This window comes from Callorhinchus milii, unplaced genomic scaffold, assembly GCF_018977255.1.
Source record: "Callorhinchus milii isolate IMCB2004 unplaced genomic scaffold, IMCB_Cmil_1.0 Scaffold2, whole genome shotgun sequence".
Classification (NCBI taxonomy): domain Eukaryota; kingdom Metazoa; phylum Chordata; class Chondrichthyes; order Chimaeriformes; family Callorhinchidae; genus Callorhinchus; species Callorhinchus milii.
This window is the reverse complement of record NW_024704743.1, coordinates 95,901,790-95,923,418: the sequence shown is the minus strand read 5'-3', so window position 1 is coordinate 95,923,418 and position 21,629 is coordinate 95,901,790. Positions and strand designations below refer to the sequence as shown.

Sequence of the window (21,629 nt, the reverse complement as noted above, 5' to 3'; positions counted from 1 at the left end):
ATTTCTTTTATAAAATGTTGAGCAGTATGAATGTGAACAAGAACAGTAATTATATAATAACCAGATCATGTTTCAATTTTAAAACAGTCCTAAATTTATAACAATAATAATCTTTGCATTTGCTATAGCACCTTTAACACTGGGAGGACATCTCAAAGTGCTTCACAGGGCTTACTGTAAAATATAGTGACTATATATTTTGTACAATCTAGCCTTTCAAAAACTATTTTAACGTGATTTAGAAGTTGGTGCAGTAACTTGTTACCTTTCAGCGCTCATGATAAATAAAATACTGTGTTCTTTACTGTTGCTCATTTCTCCCTGTGTTTTATTGTACATTTGCTTTAAAGGATCACAAAGTTGAAGACTTCATCAGTTCTCCTCTCTATTCCGTCCTCATCATCAGCTACGAGATGTTACTGCGATGCTTGGAACAACTTCAAAACCTGGAATTCAGCCTAATAATTTGTGATGAAGGACATCGTTTAAAAAATAGCTCAATTAAGACATCCACAGCCATCCTTACACTCCCTTGTGAGAAGAGGGTGATCCTTACTGGTAAGTGTAAAATCACTGGATTATAACCAGAAAACTGTATCTTCATTATTGAGGGTTTTTTTTAATGTTACTCCTTTAACCTGCACAACCCTATTACTATTCCAGATGAAACATAATCACAATTCATATAAAGCAGGGTTTCTGCCAGGAATGTATCAGTAAAATAAAATTCACTTCATGGCTGTTTGTGGGACATTGTGTGCTGTGTTCACCTACCCAAAAAGCCCAGTCAGTGCACTTTACAGTGTGTCCTGTAAAGTGCTTTGAGACATCCTCCTGATGTGATAGGTGCTGTATTAAATGCAAGGATTATTTTTATTTTAAATCCGAGCCTAGGATTTACATGAGCTGTGTGCTTGAAAGTGGTATTGTCAATGATTTTTCTGTCTTGTGGTTGCTTGCTGCCCCCTATTCTCCCATGCTAATGTCTGTGCCATCATTGTTAGCAGTGAGATGAGTATTCCATCTGAAAATGGTAACAAATAAGTCTAGAACTCATAGTAAGAAATTCATTTTCATTTAAACTAGATTTGGAGGAGGAAAGGAAACGGAGTCGTTGATAAAGAGTTCAAACCTCTTGATTATCAGGAAGAGATGGGAAGGATTGAATTTAAGAATAAATAGGAAAACAAAAATAGAAAAATATCTAAATGAAGAGCAGTAAGGACTCCAAAAGCCCTAAATAACAAGTGCAGGCAACCAGACAATCCAGATTACTCGGTCATTTTAGAAATAGCTTGATGCTGTGATGAGAGGATAGTAGGGTAGGTATTCTGGAGGGGTGAAATCAAAAGTGCAGAAGGGCCTTTTTCATCCGAACCAATCTTGTATGTTTCAGGATGACGCAAGCAGCAAGTTGTGTGAGACCACTGAATATTGTAAATACATTGTGGGATGAGTGTGGTCAGCAGGTGACTGTTGATGAAAGAATCAGATAAATCTAAGCAAGATACATTAAGGCTATTATATAAATGATTAAATAATGAATTTCAAGCACAGGATAAAACACCTGCAGAGAGGCGGAGAGACTGTACTCACTTTGCTTTGAGGTCTATTCATAGCTTTTAGCAAGTGGCTCTGAGTAGTTTTTATCACGTCTTTATAATGGGATTTCGTATTATAAGGATGTAATGAAGAGTAGAATTCTCTCTGTTTTAAGAACTGCTGTTTCATGTTCTCATGGCATGCAATGGTGAAACTGTTAGATGCCCCAATTAAAAAGAGTCCCTAGTGCTGTTGGCATTGCAGACTCCATGACCGCAGCAAGTTGTCCGAATACCTCATGACTGTTTGGGACGCTGTGAAAGCGCTCTGGCATTGTCAACACCAGAACGTCCTCTCAGTTACAGGAGCTTTTTTGCAGGTTGTCAGCATCTTATGCTAAATGACCCAGAACATTAAGATGAACAAAAGGAGTGTGAAACTTTCATGAGTCGGTTGTTTGGTTTCTTTGTATTGTTGCAAATATTTGCTCTATTCTGAATTATATTTACATTTTCTTAATACAACACCCCCTCTATATCTTGTGTATAGGTACCCCAATACAAAATGATCTTCAGGAGTTCTACTCTATAGTAGAATTTGTGAATCCAGGAATACTTGGATCTGCTTGCATTTACAGGAAGATCTATGAGGAGCCCATCATCAGGTCCCAACAACCGTCTGCAACAACGGTAGGCCGTGTTAAATGTTTTAGTAAGAATAATGTACTTATATAGTGCCTTTCATTTAAAATTAATGACACACAGCATTTCACAGAGACAATAGGGAAAACAAAACAAAGAGGAAGGAGAATTTATGGGAGTTAAGTAATGGTTTTAACATCAACAACAACAAAATTACATTTGTAAAGCGCCTTTCACGTTAGAAGGATGTCGCAAGGTGCTGGACAGTCAGTGTTTCAGACCCAAGTTGGGGGTCGGGATTGGGGAGGCTGGAGGGTAGGGGGGAAGGAGGATGATCGAAAGCACGGTCGAAGAGGAGGGTCTTGAGATGGGTCTTGAAGGAGGCAAGGGAGGGGGCAAGGCGGAGGGACTGCAGGATGGAGTTCCAGAGGGTGGGGGCAGAGTGGCAGAAGGCCGCCCCACCGATGGTGGGGTGAGTGAAGTGGGAGGACGTGAAGCAGGCTGGAGCCCACTGACCGGAGGGATCGGGCAGAATGGCAGGGGCTGAGGAGATTGCAGAGGTAGTTGGGAGCAAGGCTATGGAAGGCTTTGAAGGTGAGGACCAGGATCTTGAACTGTATCCTCTGTGTGATGGAAAGCCAGAGGAATCGGGCAAGGATGGGGGTGATCGGGTCCCAGAGCCAGGTGTGGGAGAGGACATGGGTTGCAGAGGTCTGGATGATCTGGTAGGAAAGAAGGGAGGATATGTTGAAAAACTACAATACAACAACTTGCATTTATATAGGCCTTTCATGCGGGGTAGCGTCCCAAAGCGCTTAACACTAAAAAGGAGCGTCAGCTTCAATTGCTAACAAAAAAAACTCTGCTCTTATTAATTGTGGTTCCATTTTCAGAGTTTACCCACTTTCACTGTAGAGTGTGGCAAAAGCCAGGATTGAAGGGCCTTTACACGCATTGCGTGTTCAGGACATCCAGTTGTTAAAATTTTCAGTCAAAAATTCAAAGAGATTCCTTAAAGCTGGGGAATAAGCAGTAATACGGTGATTTAAGAACATATTTCCCTGCAGCGCAACAGACATTCCAACATTTGCTTTACTTCCACTGCTTTTGTCTTTAGGAGGAAAAGCAGTTGGGTGAAGAAAGAGCAGCAGAGCTTTACCGTTTAACTGGGCTCTTCATACTCCGACGCACACAGGACATCATTAACAATTACCTCCCTTCAAAGACCGAGTGGATTATCTTCTGCCGCCCAGTAGCTCTGCAGCTTGAAGTGTATCACAAACTCTTGGCTACCCGTGCAGTCAAATCCTGCCTGCAGGGAAAGCTGGAGAACAGTTCCCACTTAGTGTGCATTGGATTCTTGAAAAAACTCTGCAATCATCCTTCACTTCTCTTCAATACAATAAAGGTATGTGTTTAAAGTACATTCAGGAGGTAACTCCTTAAGAGCCGGTCAGTACAACACTGTATCAACTTTTGTTTTGACTAAATTAAATTGTGATCATTTGAGATGAACCTCACCCAAAGTATGTCTTTGATGAAGCATGGTTACAAACCCCATGATACTATTCATAAAGAGGAGTTTCTCCCAGTGTCATGGCCAGAAATCTTTTAGACAAATTGGTCAAAACTATGTGGTTTCAGCTGGTTAAACTTCAGCAGTAACACAATGCACAAACTGGTGTCTGCAAACCTTGGTTCTTTCCATTGAAAGCAAGCTTGTCACTGCTTGTCCAGCTCGGACTGCCCTATCCATAAGAGCTTTGGCTTGCAGGGTTAACAGACGCTGAGTTGGAAGAATTCCAGTGACTGGTCCGAGTGAGATCTGAAGTCTGGGTTTTGCAAGTCGTCTGACCTGCAGAAAAACAGTTTTGTGCCTCATGGGTGCGTTGTGCCTTATGGCAGTTACAATAATACTATTAATCTTATAATTCTTATAACCTTATAATTAATCTTAACTTGCATTTGATATAGCGCCTTATCACATCATCAAGACATCTCAAAGTATTTGACAAGATGTTACTGTGAAGTGCAGTGACATTGTTGGGGCACTTTTTCAATTCCACCGACTCATGCTGGAAAGTGCTGCTTCTTTGAATCTTGAATGATCACACTCAACTGGGATGGTTCTACAATCGACAGAACTTGCTACGTGGGTTCACACACATAAGGAATTATCACCTGGGTGATAATTATAAGAGTGTGTGTGGAAACAGACCCAATCAAAGGTCAGATGGGTGTAAAGCGAAGATGAAGGAAAAATAAGCAATAAGCAACCAAGAAATAGAATACCTAGGGGAGCTGCCTCTTAAAGCTGCAATTCTCACTAATATAGTGTTAGGAATAGAATGGGAAGCCCATTTTATATAAAAAAAGGTGAAGAGAAGTGGGATATGGGTTTGATTCCTGTCACTTTGCCAAGTACCCATTCTAAACTGTCACTCAGCTATAAACAAAAATCTGTCAAAACTGCCTGTCTCCCTCACTAGTGTAGAGTTCACTTTATCCCTTCCGCAACAAATAACTTGCTTTCAGTTTGATCTCAAAGAAGCTTGGTAAAATCAGTAGGAAAATGTACTTTTGAGATTGTTGCCTAAATAGTTTTTTAAATGAATCCATGCGTGTGGATGCTTTTTTGAGAGAGCCTGGGCAGCTATTCAATATGTTTTCTGAGTTGAAATTACTTTTAGAAATCTGCTGGGATTTCTATAGAAGTACATTTAAAGCAGCGCTTCATCACAGCTTTGTGATTCCCAAATAAGGACATGTGTCACACAAAGCCAGTCACATTGGACTGCAAAAGCCCCATAGGCTGAATAATACATTACATTTAGAAACTCAGCGGAACAAATTGCATTACGATGATAAACATTGTAGGAGACTAAACAATGCCAACATTCCCTGCAGAGTACGAATCCAAATGTGTAACCTTAGAACAGTATGTGCTCACTATCTTTTGCTCTTATTCCTCTCTCTCTTTGACAGTGAGGTTATTATTATAATTGGGACCTATTTCTCACTTTTACAAATAAAGGTTAATTAAAAAAATCAGTTAACATAATACTTAAGTTGATCATTCTGCAATATATGTTGCTGACACATTAACAGTAGCAGACCACACAATTTACAATGAAAGAGTGGTCTAGTGATTCCATGATTTGGTGTTGCTCACATCCGAAGGGAAAAGAATCAATGATTTTCATTGTAGGGTCCCTGTGCTGCATTTGTCTTTAATCTCCTAGCCCTGGAGTGATTTATGCCATTATACACAATAGGAACATAGGAAAACAGGACCTGGAGGAATCCATTCAGCCTATCGTACCTGTTGCATTAGTTTATCAGATCTTGGCAGATCTTTTAATCCAAATCCCCCATTCTTTCACCATACCTCTTAATACCTCTAACGACCTAAGTATCTGTCTATCTCTATTTTAAACATTCCTATTGAATCCACCTCTACAGCTTTCTGGGGCAGAGCATTTCACATCATCACAACCCTCTTGGTTCTGATTTTAAGACTATGCCCTCTTGCAATGGGATACCTCAAAGGGAAATGTTGTCTTCTATCTAACCTGTCAATAGCTTTCATTATTTTAAAATACCTTAATCAAACTACCAATTTACCTCCTTGGCTCTAATAATAATAATAAACCTTGCATTTTGACATAGCGCTTTTCATGTCTTCTAGACATCCCAAAACGCTTCACAGAATATACTGTAAAGTGAATTGACTGTATATTTGTGGGCGAAACGCAGCAGCCAATTGCGCACAGCAGTGTCCCACAAACAGTCGTGGATTGAAGATGACCATTTTATTATTGTTTTGTTTTTGGAAGGATTATTATCTAAGGAATGCAATCCCTGTCTACTCAGCCCCTCATCGTAGCTGAGGCACTTCAGCCCAGGTTTAATCTAGTGGGCCAGATACAATTCCTACAAGTGTAATAAGATTAATGCTTGTGGTTTTCTTTTTGTAGATACATTATGTAAGAACCCTTTTTTATGAATCCTAGTCTCTTAAACTACACACAACCTGCATGCAGCCTCTGCCCCTGCCACTCTGAAACAGAAATAAGAATGGATGCAAGCGCCTGTGTTACCTCTCCTGGCTTTCCTAACTCAAAGCAATGAGACTGAGATGAAGGACACAGCAGTGGAGAGATCAACACATTAACTGAAATCTGTGTGGCCCTGTTGATTAGGAGAAATAAGAATGTTAAATACTTCCAAATAAAGTATGATCTTTGTTGGACACAAAGTGAGACGTAGATAATTACACTATAATAATAATTATAATAATAATCCTTCAAGACATTTCAAAACGCTTCACAGATTATATTGTAAAGTGAATTGTGGGCGAAACACGGCAGCAAATTGTGCACAGCAGTGTCCCACAATCAGTCGTGGATTGAGTGACCAATTTATTATCTTTTTTAAAGGAATTATTACCCCGGAAATGCAAACTGAAAATTGATTAACAACCGGGTTGCTACTTACTGCTAGATAAACAGAGGTGTGTGGAGTAAGGAAACTTGCCCAACGTTTTGTCCTGTGGGGATCAAACCTAGGTCTCTCTCTTGTGAGGCCAGTGGTCGAATCACTGAGCTACAGGACTCCACTGCACTTCTTAAAAAATGTTGACTAACAAGGAGTACATTCTGTTCAAAGTATTAAGAATAAAAAAGTCAAAGACAAAGGTTTAGCACTGAAAAAGAGAACCTTTCAGACCATAAAAAGTACATTAGAAGAAAAAATTAGCAGACCATATAGCAATGAAAAATAATTCTGTGTGAGATGGGTTGTTCATTACAGAGCAAAATATTCCAATCAGGAGTGAAAGGGTTGAGTCAAAGGCTTAAAAATCTACAGATGAATGGGAAGAATAAGTCAAAATAAATTCTATAAAGGAGGCATATGATAAATTTAAGGGTAGTAATGCAGAGTTAAACCAGGAGAATACAAAAGGCTCAGAAGAGAAGCAAAAGAGAGATTAGGAGGGATAAAAGAGATTATAATGATGGACAACATAAAGGGTAATAGCAAAAGCTATTATAATCAGAATTGATGGTCAAGGGAAGAGGTGAGCAATCTTACAACTGAGAGTAAGAAAATGGTACAAATACATACTTAACAAGTAACAAATAGTAGCATAAATATGCATATACCACAAGACCCCAATGGTTTACCACACACACACACCCCTCAGAGAAACGACTGAGTTTGTAGTGAAATAGCAGAGATATCTTCCAAAATGCTTTGACAAATTGAATGATACTATAGGGTTAGAGGGTGACAAATGACACACTATGTTTAAGAAGAGGGAAAGGAATAGGCCAGGTACAGATAGGCAAGTAATGCTGGACGTACCTTTTGGCAGCAAATTACTACCAAACATACAGTATAAGAGCTGCTTTTCTCTTCTACAGTTAAGTGACATAATTACATGGAGATTTGCTTGTCAACTACTTTGGAGGAGGAGGAGGAGGAGGGGATTGGGGAGCAGAGTGATTGACAGGTGGGGGAAAAAAATAAAAAGATGTTCAAAGGACAAATGGGATACTGGGTTTTATAGCAATGAAACAAAAGGCGGTGATGTTCAATCTGTACGAGACATTGGTTGGATCACAACTTGGAGAATCGAATGGAGTTTTGGACCTTTCTTTTTAGAAAGGTTATCAGAGTCTTGATCAGGGAGCAGATAGGTCACCGGGCTGAGATGATATGGCTTTGATAAACTGCTTAAAGTCTGGCTATATTCACGAGAGCAGAGAAGGTAAAGAGGATTTAATAGCACTGTTCAAAATTCTGAATTCAGTCCACCTTATGTACACTCTGTTATGCATTTGCCTGTGGAAATCCTTCTACGGTAAAAAAATCTAGCTACTGTGCAATAGTTTTCTGTTCTAGAAAATTCAATTAATGCAGTAAGGGTTTTAGTCACTTGTGTAAGCATTAACATGTGAGTTTAAATGGTGGAGTCTGAACTGATAGCTCCAGGCGATGCAATAGATGAATCACTGGCTCTGTTGAAATCAGTGTTGCCTCTGAGTCAAAAAGTTGTGTGTTCAAGCCACATGTCACAAAATACACAGCCACTTCACTTTACAATATATTCTCTGAAGCGCTTTGAGATGTCTCAACGACATAATAAGGCGCTATATCAAATGCAAGGATTACTATTATAACGGGATTTTGTGCCCAGTCAAGGCTGACACTCCAGTGCAGTGCTGGAGTATTACTGCAATTTTGGAGGGCCCTCGTTCAGATGAGACATTAAACCAAGTCTGTCTGTTCAGGTGAACATTAAAAGTCCCCTGATACTATTCAAAATGAGAAGGGAGCTTCTACCGATGTGCTGGCTTCCATTTAAAATTGTTCATTCACTTATTCGACATTGTTTTGTGCAATTGGGTGTGTCATTCACCTACAAAAATCCACAGTAAACCTTTAAACTCTACAGTAATTCTGGTGATGTACTTTGCGATGTTTCAGCAACATGACAAGGCGCATTATCAAAGGCAGGGATTTGTATAAGTAGTGGTAATAGTAGTATTTATTTAGATACAAAGAGCAGTCAATTGCTGGGCAAGAAAACAGACATTACGTCTCGGCACAAAAACATCCACCGTTTCATTAAATATGCACAAACGAATGGCTTGCTGTCCCCAAACCCACCAAGCGAACAAAATGTTGTTAATTATTCTTTGTCTTTGTTAAGATACATTGGTCTACCTAACAATGTCAGAATGTCATCAACAACAAACTGTATCGTTTGCTGGTTGTTGACCGACTCCTTTGGAACTATTGAAACTTTGCAGTGTAAAGGGAATGTTTTATTACAAGAGGTTTATTGTATCAATCATTCAAATCCAATATTATCTTGAATTGGATAAAGGGAAACAGCGGCAATTTACGATTCATTTGGTCTATAATTTTTTTCTAAGAAATATTGAGACAGTGTGATGGATGAAAATCTGTTAAAGCTAATTGTTGTTTTTCCCCCTACAATGTTTCCTTAGGGAAAGCAGACTAACTCTGTAAAACCCAGATTTGGTGATGTTTTGGAATTTAACGATTACAAAGATCTGGCTGGCATCTTTCCAGAGAACTATGAACCCGGCACATTTACTGCCAAGGATTCAGGGAAACTACGGGTACTGACTGATCTGTTGGCAGCCATTCATCATCAGACTCCATCTGAAAGGTAATGAGGAAAACGCCTACATTTCAATGTTGGTTGCTATGGAATCATTTGTGTGCAGAGATTTTGTGTGTCTGAGGCACACTATTTGGGCAGAGTAGCGCAAGCTAGAGTTATATTGTATCTGACCTGGGAATGCAAGACATTGATCCCGAACAGTAAATAGTGCTATTTCCCAATATTAATATCTACTGACAGGTGGAGAATAATATTACTGTGTTTATAAATGTCTTGCCCCTTTCGTTAAAATTCCCTATATTCAGCATATATAGCATTGGAATGCATTGCCTGAAAGGGTGGTGGAAGCCGATTCAATAACAACTTTTAAGAGCGAAGTAGATAATTATTTGGGGAGGACAAATTTGCATGGCTATGGGGAGAGAGAGGGGGAGTGGGATTGAATTGGATAGCTCTTTTAAAAGAGCCGGCACTGACACGATGGGCCGAATGGCCTCCTTCTGTGCTGTATAATTCTATGATTCTATGATATGGATTTTTCTCCAAACATTGCACTTTATCAAAATTAAATGATAACACAAATATGTGCGTGTGTTTATACTGTATAAGGAAAACTTATTCACACAACTCCATTCTCAACTTTATCCCCTGCAGAGTTGTGCTGGTTTCAAATTATACTCAGACACTGGACATCCTGCAAGAAATGTGCAAGTGTTCTGGGTATACCTACACCCGACTGGATGGACACACCCCTGTCGCCCACCGACAACAAATTGTAGACTTATTTAACAGCAAGCAAAGTGAAACTTTCATCTTCCTATTGAGTTCAAAGGCTGGAGGAGTGGGATTAAATCTGATTGGAGCATCTCGTCTGGTTCTATACGACATTGACTGGAATCCAGCAACTGACATGCAGGTTTGTAGACGGGTATTACTGAGAATGTATCTTCTTCAGTAGTCAATCGACCCTTTTAAGTTGGAGACAACAGCTGGAGGATTGTACTGTGGTGTAGTGACTGCGCATTTCCACAGGTGAACGTATATTTATTACAAAAACAGAGAGCTGGGAAAAGGGTCTTGGACCCGAAACGTTGACTCACTTTCCTTTCTCCATAGATGCTACCTGACCTGCTGAGTTTTCCCAGCTCTCTCTGTTTTTGTTTCAGATTCCAGCATCTGGAGTATTTTGTGTTTTGTGTATATTTATTAGTTGAGATCAGGAAATCACTGGCCTGAAATTTGCAGTGGTCAGCAATTTAACAATAGTGTGAATTAACAGTGCTTGATATTGTAACAATTTCTGGTATTTCTGGTAAAACAAGCGTGGCAAGATTTATACTGAAGATGGTGTGAAACACTAATTAACCAATAGGTGGCAGGTCCCACCCAGACTGCCAGCTCCTGACTTTCAGCTCGCTCATTGACATTTTTTGATGTGGTAAATTTTTGCTTTTAAATCGTAGCCCTAGAGCATGTTCTAATTATTTTTATCCCAATTGAAGATTTGCAGCAATAATTTAAATGCCATCAATAATTTACACCAGATTTAATTACTGAGCACTACATATTTTATCCCATTGTAAGGATTGTACATTCATCTGGGCAAGAGACAAGAGGTTGCCATATATACACATAAACATTCATGTGCATACACACGCTGGCACAATTACACAAAGCTCTATAGTTAAAGGCTTACTAAAATGTCCAGCAAAAATGTTTCTTTTTACAAAGACAAGCTGCTGTGTCTGTGTCCAGTAAATGGTATGGAGTTATTGTTCGTTGCTGCCCATTGTGCCAGCATTCTGGCACCATTCTAACCTCAGTCTCCAGCTGTTAATTTACCACTGAATATATTAACAGAATGTTTCTGTCTCTCAAGGCTATGGCCAGAATATGGAGAGATGGTCAAAGGAGAACTGTGCACATCTACAGACTGCTCACTGCAGGTTTGTAATAACAGCTTGAATACATTTCAAAATTGATTTTTTTCAGAATGACTTCTGCAAATAAAACATTTTGCATTGAGTTGGAATATAGTTCCTATTTATCAGTGCAATAACTATATGTACCTTTGTTTTAAAGATCTAGTACAGAATATAGATGACTTGGTTGCTAAACGCACATCTTATCTGATCCTCAGTTTGTGCAGAGTTAGCTGATTTCTGAGTATTACAATTGCCGCTGGGGTAAAGGTTCATTAACCACTGCTTGCAAGTGTCAGGATTGACTGAAGACTTGGCTGGCAACATCTATATGCCATCTACCATCAAATGATCTGCAGTCTCTGTCTGGGCTCATACATTAAAATATTCACTTGGTGACAGACAGGGTGCTCTATGCCGAGGAAACTGGGCACCACTCTAACTCAGCACTTTCTAGAAAAGAGGGAGAAAAAGATTTATTACATGTGTGATCATGTAACAAGTTGATGCACCAGCGCCTGAGAATGCAGGGCACAGGGCTGATTCCTCATGCTACTGCTACTATCTGAAGAGCGCAGAGCATAATTGTATAATTTTTGTATTGCATACAATACAATATTTGCTTCTCAGCCTTTTGGCTAAGATCAAGTGGAGTATGTATTTTTATCAGTTACTCCCTGGGTTGTGCAGTTCCTGGCAATGCATTCATCCATTAAGGGAATGGAGTGATTTACCCACTGCCTTGCTGAGACTCTCCATGGTTTATTCATGGGGGACAGTTGCACCTGAGTGTCACAATGCCAGCTCAGTCTGTTATGATTGGGATTGAAGGGGCCCCAATCTAAGGATTTGATCTGCGCTCACAAGAAGGAGAAATTGGCTCAGACCGAGCTTGCTAGAATCAAGAGGGGCGATGTTGTCACTTGGGTAGCTGTGAGCAAGGAATCGGGTCTCAGTTGTCGTTTTGATGATTTGGGACTTAGATTTGCGGCAACTCCTACTGGAGGGTGCATGGCTCCCAGGTAAGGATGGCATCACATTCGGCTGTGAAATCCTGCAGGTTTGAGGGTAATACTTACTATCTGGGCTCACAGATGAAGAATGCCCAACAAATAAAGTATTGAACTTATTGTTACCTTGGACTTGTATCTTAGTAAGAGTCCATACAATAATACAAATTACATTTGTATAGCGCCTTTCATGTCGAGAAGTGGTCCAAGGTGCTGGATAGTCAGGGATGTGTACCTGAGCTGGGGTTTGGGATCAGGGACTGTGGAGCCTACTGAGCGGAGGGAGTGGACAGGCCTGTCAGCAGTCTTAGCGCAATGAATAGGCGGAAAAGGTTCTGTACAGAAGTGGAGTTCCGCATGGTCCGTTCTGGATCCCCTGCTGTTTGGAATGAATCATAAAAACTAGAGGAGCGTCCGATCACGAATCCGTTTGTTATCTTGTCAGGTGCAGAATGTGCATCTGCCCCAATGCTTTCTGATTTGTGGATTATTGCAGAAATCCGCACTTGGCTTTTTACAAAGGTTCCTAATGTTGTTTACACAGGCTCAGACAGGAACGATGCTGGTTACGAAAATGAGATTTGACAGGTAGAGATGTGATTACAGTGAACAGTTTATACTCACTGATCATGCTGGGATTCAGCCGGAACTTGTCCCACACTACTTACCCATTAAAGTAAATCAGTTCCCGTTGTGACTTGCATCTCTTGAAAATACACCTTGTGGCTAATTCTCAAATAATGTCATCCAACAAGGAGCCCCTACTCTCTTGTACTTTTGTAAAGAATGCATGTCAGAGGTAAATAAACCACCTTTAAAAATATGGCAAGTTTTGCCATAAACGAATATCACTGAAGATACCATATACATTAAATAAATAAGATATGAGTTAAAAAGGGTCCTGTATTTTAAAAGTGATTCTTGAGCATTTTAATACAGAAATTGTATAATTTTGGTGTACCTTCAGCAGAGAACTTTGCTTTTTGTTTCATAGAGAAGGGAGTTTCTCCCAGTGTCTGGGCCAACAATCTCCCGCATAGAATTTGTCATTCACTTCTTGGCTGTTTGTGGGACATTGCTGTTCACTAAATTAGCTGCCACATTCACCTACAAATTACAGAGTCACTATACTTTACAGTATATTCTGTGAAGCACTTTGAGCATCCTCTTGGCATGAAAGGTGCTACACCAATGAAAGGATTATTATTATAATAATTATAATCATTGCATTTGATATAGTGCCTTATTATGTCAAGATGTCTAAAAGCACTTCACAGGATACACTATAAAGTGGTTTGACTGTATTTTTTGGGTGAAACCCAGCAGCCTGTTGCACAAAGCATTGTCCGAAAAAAAGGCATGAAGTGAGTGACCAATTGTATTTTAGGGGATTTGTTGGCCAGGACACCAGGAGAAACTCACTTCTGTCTTCAAATAGTGTCATACGATCTTTAACGTCCACCTAAACAGGCAGACAGAACCTTGGTTTAACATCTCATCCGAAGGACGGTACCTCCAACAATGCAGCGCATCACCAGCAATACATTGGAATGTCATCTTAGACTATGTGATTCCAAGTCCCGAAGTGGGACTTGAATCCACAACAATAACAACAACAACAACAACAACAACAAGATTACATTTTCACGTTGGGAAGACGTCCCAAGGCACTGGACAGAGTACAGCATTTCAGACCCGAGCTGGGGTTGGTGGGTAAGCGAGGATAGGGTAAGGGGGGTGGCCGATGTCATGGCTGAAGAGGAGGGTCTTGAGGCGGGACTTGAAGGAGGCTAAAGAGGGGGCAATGCGGAGTGATTGGGGGATGGAATTCCAGAGGTTGGGGGCAGAGTGGCTGAAGGCTCTCCCGCCAATGGTGGGGAGGGTGGGTCGGGGGACGTGGAGCAGGCCAGAGCGGACTGAGCGGAGGGAACGGGCGGGTTGGTAGGGGGTTAGGAGGTCGCAGAAGTAGGATGGGGCGAGGCCATGGAGGGTTTTGTATGTGAGGGCCAGGATCTTGAACTGGATCCTCTGAAGGATAGGGAGCCAATGGAGTCGGGCGAGAGTGGGGGAGATGGGGTCACGGAGTTTGGTGCGCACAACCTTCTGACTAAGGCGAGAGGGCTACCATGAGCCAAGCTGGTATACACCACTAAATATATAATAAATATTATGTAAAACATTTACATAATGAAATATTTATTATAAATATTACTATTTACAAAACCATTTATCCGGAGTCTAGTTTCCCAGATGCACAGATTGGAGAATACTATTGTCAAAAAAAAATATTCTATAGTTGTGAAGAAGTTCTGGTTGCGTGGTAACCTTTTAAATATTAAGAGTTGAAACAGAATGACTTCTTCGTACAGTACAGTGGCTGTACCCTAGGCAGCCACAAGATGGTGCGTGAACACAGCGACGGAGAAAATCATGAGTTTTAATAGTTCATGTCATGGCCGGTGAGTCTAAATAGTCGTAAACTTTAAAAACATTTTAATCAAAATATTCTTTGCATTCACTAAGAGAGATACTTTCCTGTCCATGTCTTGTACAGTCCTTTCTACGGTGATTAATGCATGGAGATTTAATTATACATGGAGAAGATAATAATAATAATAATCCTTGCATTTGATATAGTACCTTATCACACCTTTGAGCGTCTCAAAGCGCATCACAGAATATACTGTAAAGTGAATCGACTGTATTTTGTGAGCGAAAAGCGCACAGAAGTGTCCCATAAACAGTTGTGGATTCAGTGATTAAATTTTTTTCTCTAAGGGATTATTACCCCCGGTATACCTATTGATCCGCTGATCAACTGACAACTTATTGCTAGGTAAACAGAGGCGTGTTTGTAGATAAGGAAACTTGCCTAAGGTTTCGCCCCGACCTGTTCCAACTACAGTAACTGACAGAGAGAGATACTCAGAGTCACAACACTCTGGAGCCTCAACTACAACACAGCACCCTCGGGCACCAGCACCCGGGTCCACTTCGGCCCCCACTCCTCCCCGTCCTGCAGTCAACCCCGGCATTCCCTAAATCGATCTCGCCTCCACCAGATCTGCTTTACCTTCATCACCACCTTGGATCTGTGGCTCTGTTGGGCCCTTATTCTCCTGTGGATTGACTTAAAGATCCTCGTCCTTACCTCAAATGCCCCACCCTACCTCCCTATACTGTATTATTAATACATAAATATATTAAATATTTAATTTGATATCGCTCCTTATCACATCGTTGAAAAATCTCAATGCGTTTCATGGCAAAATTACAAAGTGTAGTGATGCTATTTATAGCCATATATGACAGCCAATTTGTCCACAAACAGCTATGAAGTGAATGACCAATTTTATCTGGGAAATTGTGAGCCATTACCCCAAGAGAAAGAGAAACTCCTTTCTCTTTCTTGACTAGTGGATCTTTAATGTTATTTAATGTTCTGTAAACTGTTGGATCTTTAATATTCACCTGAATATCCAGCACTTTGGGATGTCTTCCCGACATGAAAGGCGTTATACAAATGTAAGTTGTTGTTGAATAGGCAGATGGGACTTTGATTAAATGTCTCATTGAAAGGATGGGTTTTCCAACAATGCAACTTCCTTTCCCCAACATTCCCAAACAGTGTCAGTTTAGGTTGTAAATTCAAAGTCTCGTGGGGCTTGAACTCAGAGGCAAGAGAGTTACCAACTAAGTCAAACTGACACCCTATAATTGTTAACACAGAATAGAAACACAATAGGTATTCACAAACTGCAAGTTGTGCTAATTGCAAATTCCATTTTGTGACTAAAATTGTAGGATTCGCTAACAAATTTGCTTAAAAAAATCAAATGCCAAACATTAGCAAACATATATATATTTGTGTGTGTGCAAGTGTTGGTCAACATTTTATTTGTCCTGTTTTGTACTTTCATTTTTCTCATGTTTTAGCCTTTATAAATGTTAAATAACTTTAGCACATTTTTTCCACATACAACAACAACAAGATTCCATTTACATGGTGAAAACGGAGTTTACTTGAGGAGGTGCTTTTTCTGGCAGCCACTGACAGGAACGCTAGTGCTTTCAAGAGGAACAGATTTTCAATCCCACTGTTTCCTTGTCAAGTCAGATTGTCTTTCAAACTTTTCATATGAAAAAACAGCACACCATCATGTATCTGGTATTTGATTGTGATTTTTGATCTGATTTTTGAATATTAATCAGAAATATGATGTACTTAGGATAACTTTATTTTCCCATCAGTTTCCTCCTCCCTCTCTTCATGGGCCACTTGCAACCTGTAATGACACGTTACAGTTTGGGCCTCTTGGTAAAACGATACCTCAAAATGACTTATATTTATAAATGAAATTAAGAAGTTTCATAATAGTGTCTTGCTTGTCTTCATTATTCCACCTGTACAGGGACCATAGAAGAAAAGATTTATCAGCGACAGGTCAGTAAGCAAGGTTTGTCTGGAGTGGTGGTAGACCTAAGAAAGAAGAGTGAACATGCCAGCTTTTCCGTGGAGGAACTCCGAACCCTTTTCAAATTGGATGAAACCTCAAGCTGCCTCACCCATGACCTCCTCTGCTGTAACTGTGGGGGCAATGGAGAGGTGTTGGGTAAGTAGGTCTTGGCCTTGAAGGGAATTCTTCATTCTGGTGTGCTCCACCTTCCTGCAGGTCATCGATGGGAAAAATGTCAAATCCCTTTAAGACATTTTTCAACATTCGTAATGCCCACATGACCAAATTTTCTGCAACATATAAAGACACCATCTCTGACCTGATGGCTTCTTTTTAACTGTTGGCATCAGTGGGAACTCCTTACTGATGACTCTTGTTTTATTTTCAACTGGTAACAGATGCGCAAGAGCAACTGAGGTTTCTGGTTAGCTTCTCCCCTAACAGCTTGGAAACTCACTGTGTGAGGAAGTTTACGTCCAGGTCAGGGCCTTACTCACCCTATACAGCACCAATGTACGTCCATCCTGAAAAGTTAACTCATTTAAGAAATTTATTCTCCCAAGATTTTAAAAAAATTATACAAAAATCATTATTTTAAAGAATTGTCTGTTTGTAGTTACTTTCCTATAATTGTATTAGTATTTATTTTACCTATTACTATTTACTTTAATATGATTATAGGGTCTCACGTGCTTGAACTATTTCTAAATTAAATTGTGCTGAGATTAATGAAGTGATGTGGTTCCCTGGCTGGCACAGGACTGACAATCTAAAACTAATAGCAGCTTGGTTGGAAGTGCTTTACAAGATCACAAGAGAGGTTCAGATAAAGAAGGACCCTCAGCCCATTTGATTTCTTCTTCCAGAATACCCACTTACTGGTTTTCCGTTAAAGCATCCATCTGTTTCCTGACTGAGTTCCGTCATCTGACTTCAACTATCGTGGTGTTGCTTACTCGCTGTGTGTAATCTATTCCCTGGTACTTGTCCTACAGTTGCCCTTTACAATCCTGACCCTGCTCCTTCGGGTCCTGCTCCCTTGGCATATCTGAAAAGATAGTTATCAATTTACTTTCTCCTATTTACGATGTTATCATCTCCAATTCCTCATCCACCTGCTTCAATCTCACCTGAAAGCATGGAGTTTACACTCATAAGCCTTACCTACCAAATTTGTCTATTTGCTCGCTCTGCACTCCTTTTGTTGAGCCTTCTTCCACCATGCCCATGCCCTCTAGAACGTTCTGCAGAAACTACTTTGATTTGCCACCTCTCTACCTGCTTTCAAAAACCTCCTAAAAATATCTGTTTCACTATGCTTTTGTCGAACGTTTTTGAACCTCGTTATTGCCCTGTCCTAGTGTTTGTTTGTCAAGCATTTTGAGATGTTCTGTTGAATGAAACATGCTATACACATTGTAAATGATCTTTGTGTGCGCGTGTGTGTGTCTACATATCTTTCTCTCTCCCATTGTTTCTGCTTAATATGGAAATACCCCAATTGATCACTGGTTCTACTATAGCCATACAGTACCGAGGGCTGCATGTATAATTCTCCTCACTCTAGTGTTTAAAATCCCTCCACTGCTTGCCACCCCCTAATCTCTCTAACCTCCTCTCTCCCCCACAGCAGTACCTGCTGCCTTCACTCTACTGGGTCCGGCCTCCTCTGTATCCCTCAAATCCTCCGCTCCAGCCACTCTGCTCCGAAACTTTGGAACTTCTTCCCTCAACCCCTTTGCCTCGCCCCATCCTTCCCCATCTTCAGGTCGCGCCTGAAGATCTTCCTCTTCAACCATGCCTAGGGTCACCTCCCCCCCCCACCCCAGCTTGGCCTCGGGCTCCGCCATTGTTAAGCACTCTGAGACGCCGCCAGGCGTGGAGGGCGCTATATAAGTGCAAGTTGTTGATGAACTGTATCAATACAATTAGATGCTACATATTGTACAACCTCCCACTTCACTACTGATACGTAAAATGATGTAATATTATACACGAATACAGCATACAAATGTGTACATGTGATGTAGATCACATAATAATAATAATAATAATCCTTGCATTTGATATAGCGCTTTTCATGTCGGGAGGACGTCCCATAGCGCTTCACAGAACACACTGTAAAGGGATTGACTATATTTGTGGGTGAACGCGGCAGCCAATTGCGCACAGCAATGTCCCACAAACAGTCGTGGATTGAAAATGACAAATTTATTATTGTTTTTTGGTTTTGGAGGGATTATTATTAGGCGTGTGGAGTAAGGAAACTTGCCCAAGGTTTCGCCCTGCCTGGAATTGAACTCAGGTCTCTCGCTTGCAAAGCGAGTGCTCTAACCACTGAGCTGCAGGACTCCACATGCACTCTGGAACACGATAATTTATAGTAAGCAAGACATTTGTGATCAGATCTGTCCTGAAATCATTACAGGTGTTGCTTGGCAAACTGAAATGTTGTGAATGACGTGGTGTGATCTAATTCCAGCTTGCCCCACTGCTGAGAAACCTTCAACTGCCAGGCCCTGCCAACTGGGCCAGAACTCCGGGTCTGCTTCTCAGAAACACCTCTCCATGTCTGAACTCATGTGCTGGAAGCACTTTTCTGGAGAAATTCAACAGTTTCCTGATCCCCATCTTCAGACAGCCAGGGAAAACATCACTTTCATCTTTCAGAATACATCAAAACACCGCAGCCCACATCTAGCTGAGGGAAGGAAAGAGAAAGGAAATACAGAGGTGAATGAATGAACAGTGTGATAAATTGCACTCCCTCCCTCCTATTCTTCATTGCAAAAGATACCTTTGTTGTTTGAATGCTCTTTTGCTTGTGCATGACCTTGCAGTCTATGAACAATTCTTTCTCTTTTTGGCTTGATCATTTTCCCTCTTATGTTTCCCCCACCCCCAGCTTTATTTCCTGTAAACGTACCAGGTTTTCTCCTGTACTTCATATGTAAGTGTGGGCAATGTGTTCAGGGTGTTCAACCACACTGACATTTTGCAAATCCAAATCCGTTCTCGCCCAATGTCCACATACAGTATGTGCACACACTCTGCAGCAGGGTCATTGCATAACAAACACGATCAGGAACCTTGTCCATCTCTTTCCTAACTCAGGGAGCACTGAGACCAATTCAAGCACCCTTATGACTGCTCTGGCTGAAATCATCTAACTCAACAGATTGATGATCAAAACTTTCACCTTGCTTGTATGGTGTATTGTAGTAGCTAAGAACAGTATCCTTGCACACAGCTTGATATCTACATAACTATGAAATCCTGGGAAGCGCTTTGAGACTGCCTCTCAACATGAAAGGAGCTAGTATCAAATGCAAGAACGATTTATTATTTACCTGCCCATTTGTTTCAGTAGGGATCAGAGACATTGAGATCAACTCCCTTATGCACTCCCTCAATTAATCTTGTGAAGCTAACAACACAGACCAGGTATCAAGCCAAGGACCACAGGGTCTGTTTGGCTCATTACTACAGTACATGCTGCTTGTACCACTGAGCAACCAGTCAGATACTTTAAAAAAAAATGAATGTGTCCAGATACTTTTCTCATTTATTCTCTGATGGTATGTGTTCCTGGTCTGGTCTCCTCTTGGTGGGGTTTGATACCACAGGCGCAGCACCTGGTCGGTAAGCTGTGGTGCCATCCACTTACTTGTCTATACCATCCTGAGAAGCCCCTTTTCTACATTTTGTTTCAAACATTGTTTCTAATTAATATTTTAGAGGAAGTAATACATAATTTCCTGACAAATATTTGTTCATATAAAGTTATGGTATCTTTACTTTCTAAAGTTGCAGTGTTATGTTGAGGAATTGTGGGGGTGCATTTTATTGTGCATTTGCATTGTATTAATTACCGCTCATAAAATTTAGTAAACATGATATTTAGCATGTACACTGGTACACTGTGCTAAAGACACACCCCCTCAACACCTATTGTCTGAGAAGCCAGTTGCACGGTACTTTAGATTCCTGTAATACAGTATTTGTGGTTAGAGGCATACAACTTTATTCTGATTTTTTTTGTTTAGTTAAGGCAATTTCTTGGTACAACCAACACACTAGTTTGTTTGAATGTTTTCTTGTCTGCAATAAAAATGTTATTGAACAGGACTTAGTGAAAATGCGTGTTTCTTTTTAATAGAATTTTGCATTGCTAATTTACTCTCCTCGTCCTTTCATGAAGGCACGGTCACTCGCCGGGGTTCCATGGGGAATGGCAGCCCTCTAGTGTCAGAAATCTATTCAACTGTGGTCCAGAATACTAGAATAATAAATAATCCTTGCATTTGATGTACTGGAATACTTTATCGTTTCAAAATATACCAAAGTATTTCACACGGTTGGGACTAATTTGGGATATTTGCAAGTTAAATTCTTTATATTACCTGCAACTATGGTTTGCCAAATTCATAGGTATCAGACTGAAAACTTTCCAAAGCTGACAAAGAACTGAAAGAAAGGCTGGCGAGAAAAATGGCCAGTTAATGCAGTTTGTTCCCTGACCTTTTTTGGATGTTGTTTCGGCAATCACAATCCACCAGCAATGTATTTCACAGACCAGAAGCACAACAAATCCGGTTTGAGAATATATTGCAAATTAGACTCCATAAATTGTATTGAAATACAGTGACTTTATATAGCTGAACCAGGGAGCTAATTGGCATAATCAACATAGCATGAACAGAAATAATATGAATCACCAACTAATCTGTTCTTTAAGAATTTGGATGAGGGAGGAATATTGACCAGGAAGTAACAACAACAACAAATTACATTTGTAAAGTGCCTTTCATGTCGTGAGGATGTCCCAAGGCCCTGGACAGTCAATGATTTGTACCCATTGGGGGTTGGGATTAGGAAGGGTGGAGGGCAGGAAGGGA

The 21,629-nt window shown here is 40.4% G+C and overlaps 1 protein-coding gene across 7 annotated transcripts in view; it reads left to right on the top strand.

The window, feature by feature from the left end:
* The window catches only part of rad54b (RAD54 homolog B), an 84,411-nt gene extending 63,552 nt beyond the window's left edge, over nucleotides 1-20,859 (top strand). For all 7 annotated transcript variants that reach the window (XM_007887930.2, XM_007887929.2, XM_007887928.2 and 4 more), the window contains 8 exons: nucleotides 351-558; nucleotides 2,092-2,231; nucleotides 3,301-3,591; nucleotides 9,203-9,387; nucleotides 9,997-10,258; nucleotides 11,222-11,288; nucleotides 16,687-16,887; nucleotides 19,214-20,859. In XM_007887930.2, the coding sequence (XP_007886121.2) occupies nucleotides 351-558; nucleotides 2,092-2,231; nucleotides 3,301-3,591; nucleotides 9,203-9,387; nucleotides 9,997-10,258; nucleotides 11,222-11,288; nucleotides 16,687-16,887; nucleotides 19,214-19,476 (1,617 nt within the window). In that variant the 3' untranslated portion in view covers nucleotides 19,477-20,859. The remainder of the gene's footprint in view (nucleotides 1-350; nucleotides 559-2,091; nucleotides 2,232-3,300; nucleotides 3,592-9,202; nucleotides 9,388-9,996; nucleotides 10,259-11,221; nucleotides 11,289-16,686; nucleotides 16,888-19,213) is intronic.
* Nucleotides 20,860-21,629: the final 770 nt, after the last annotated feature.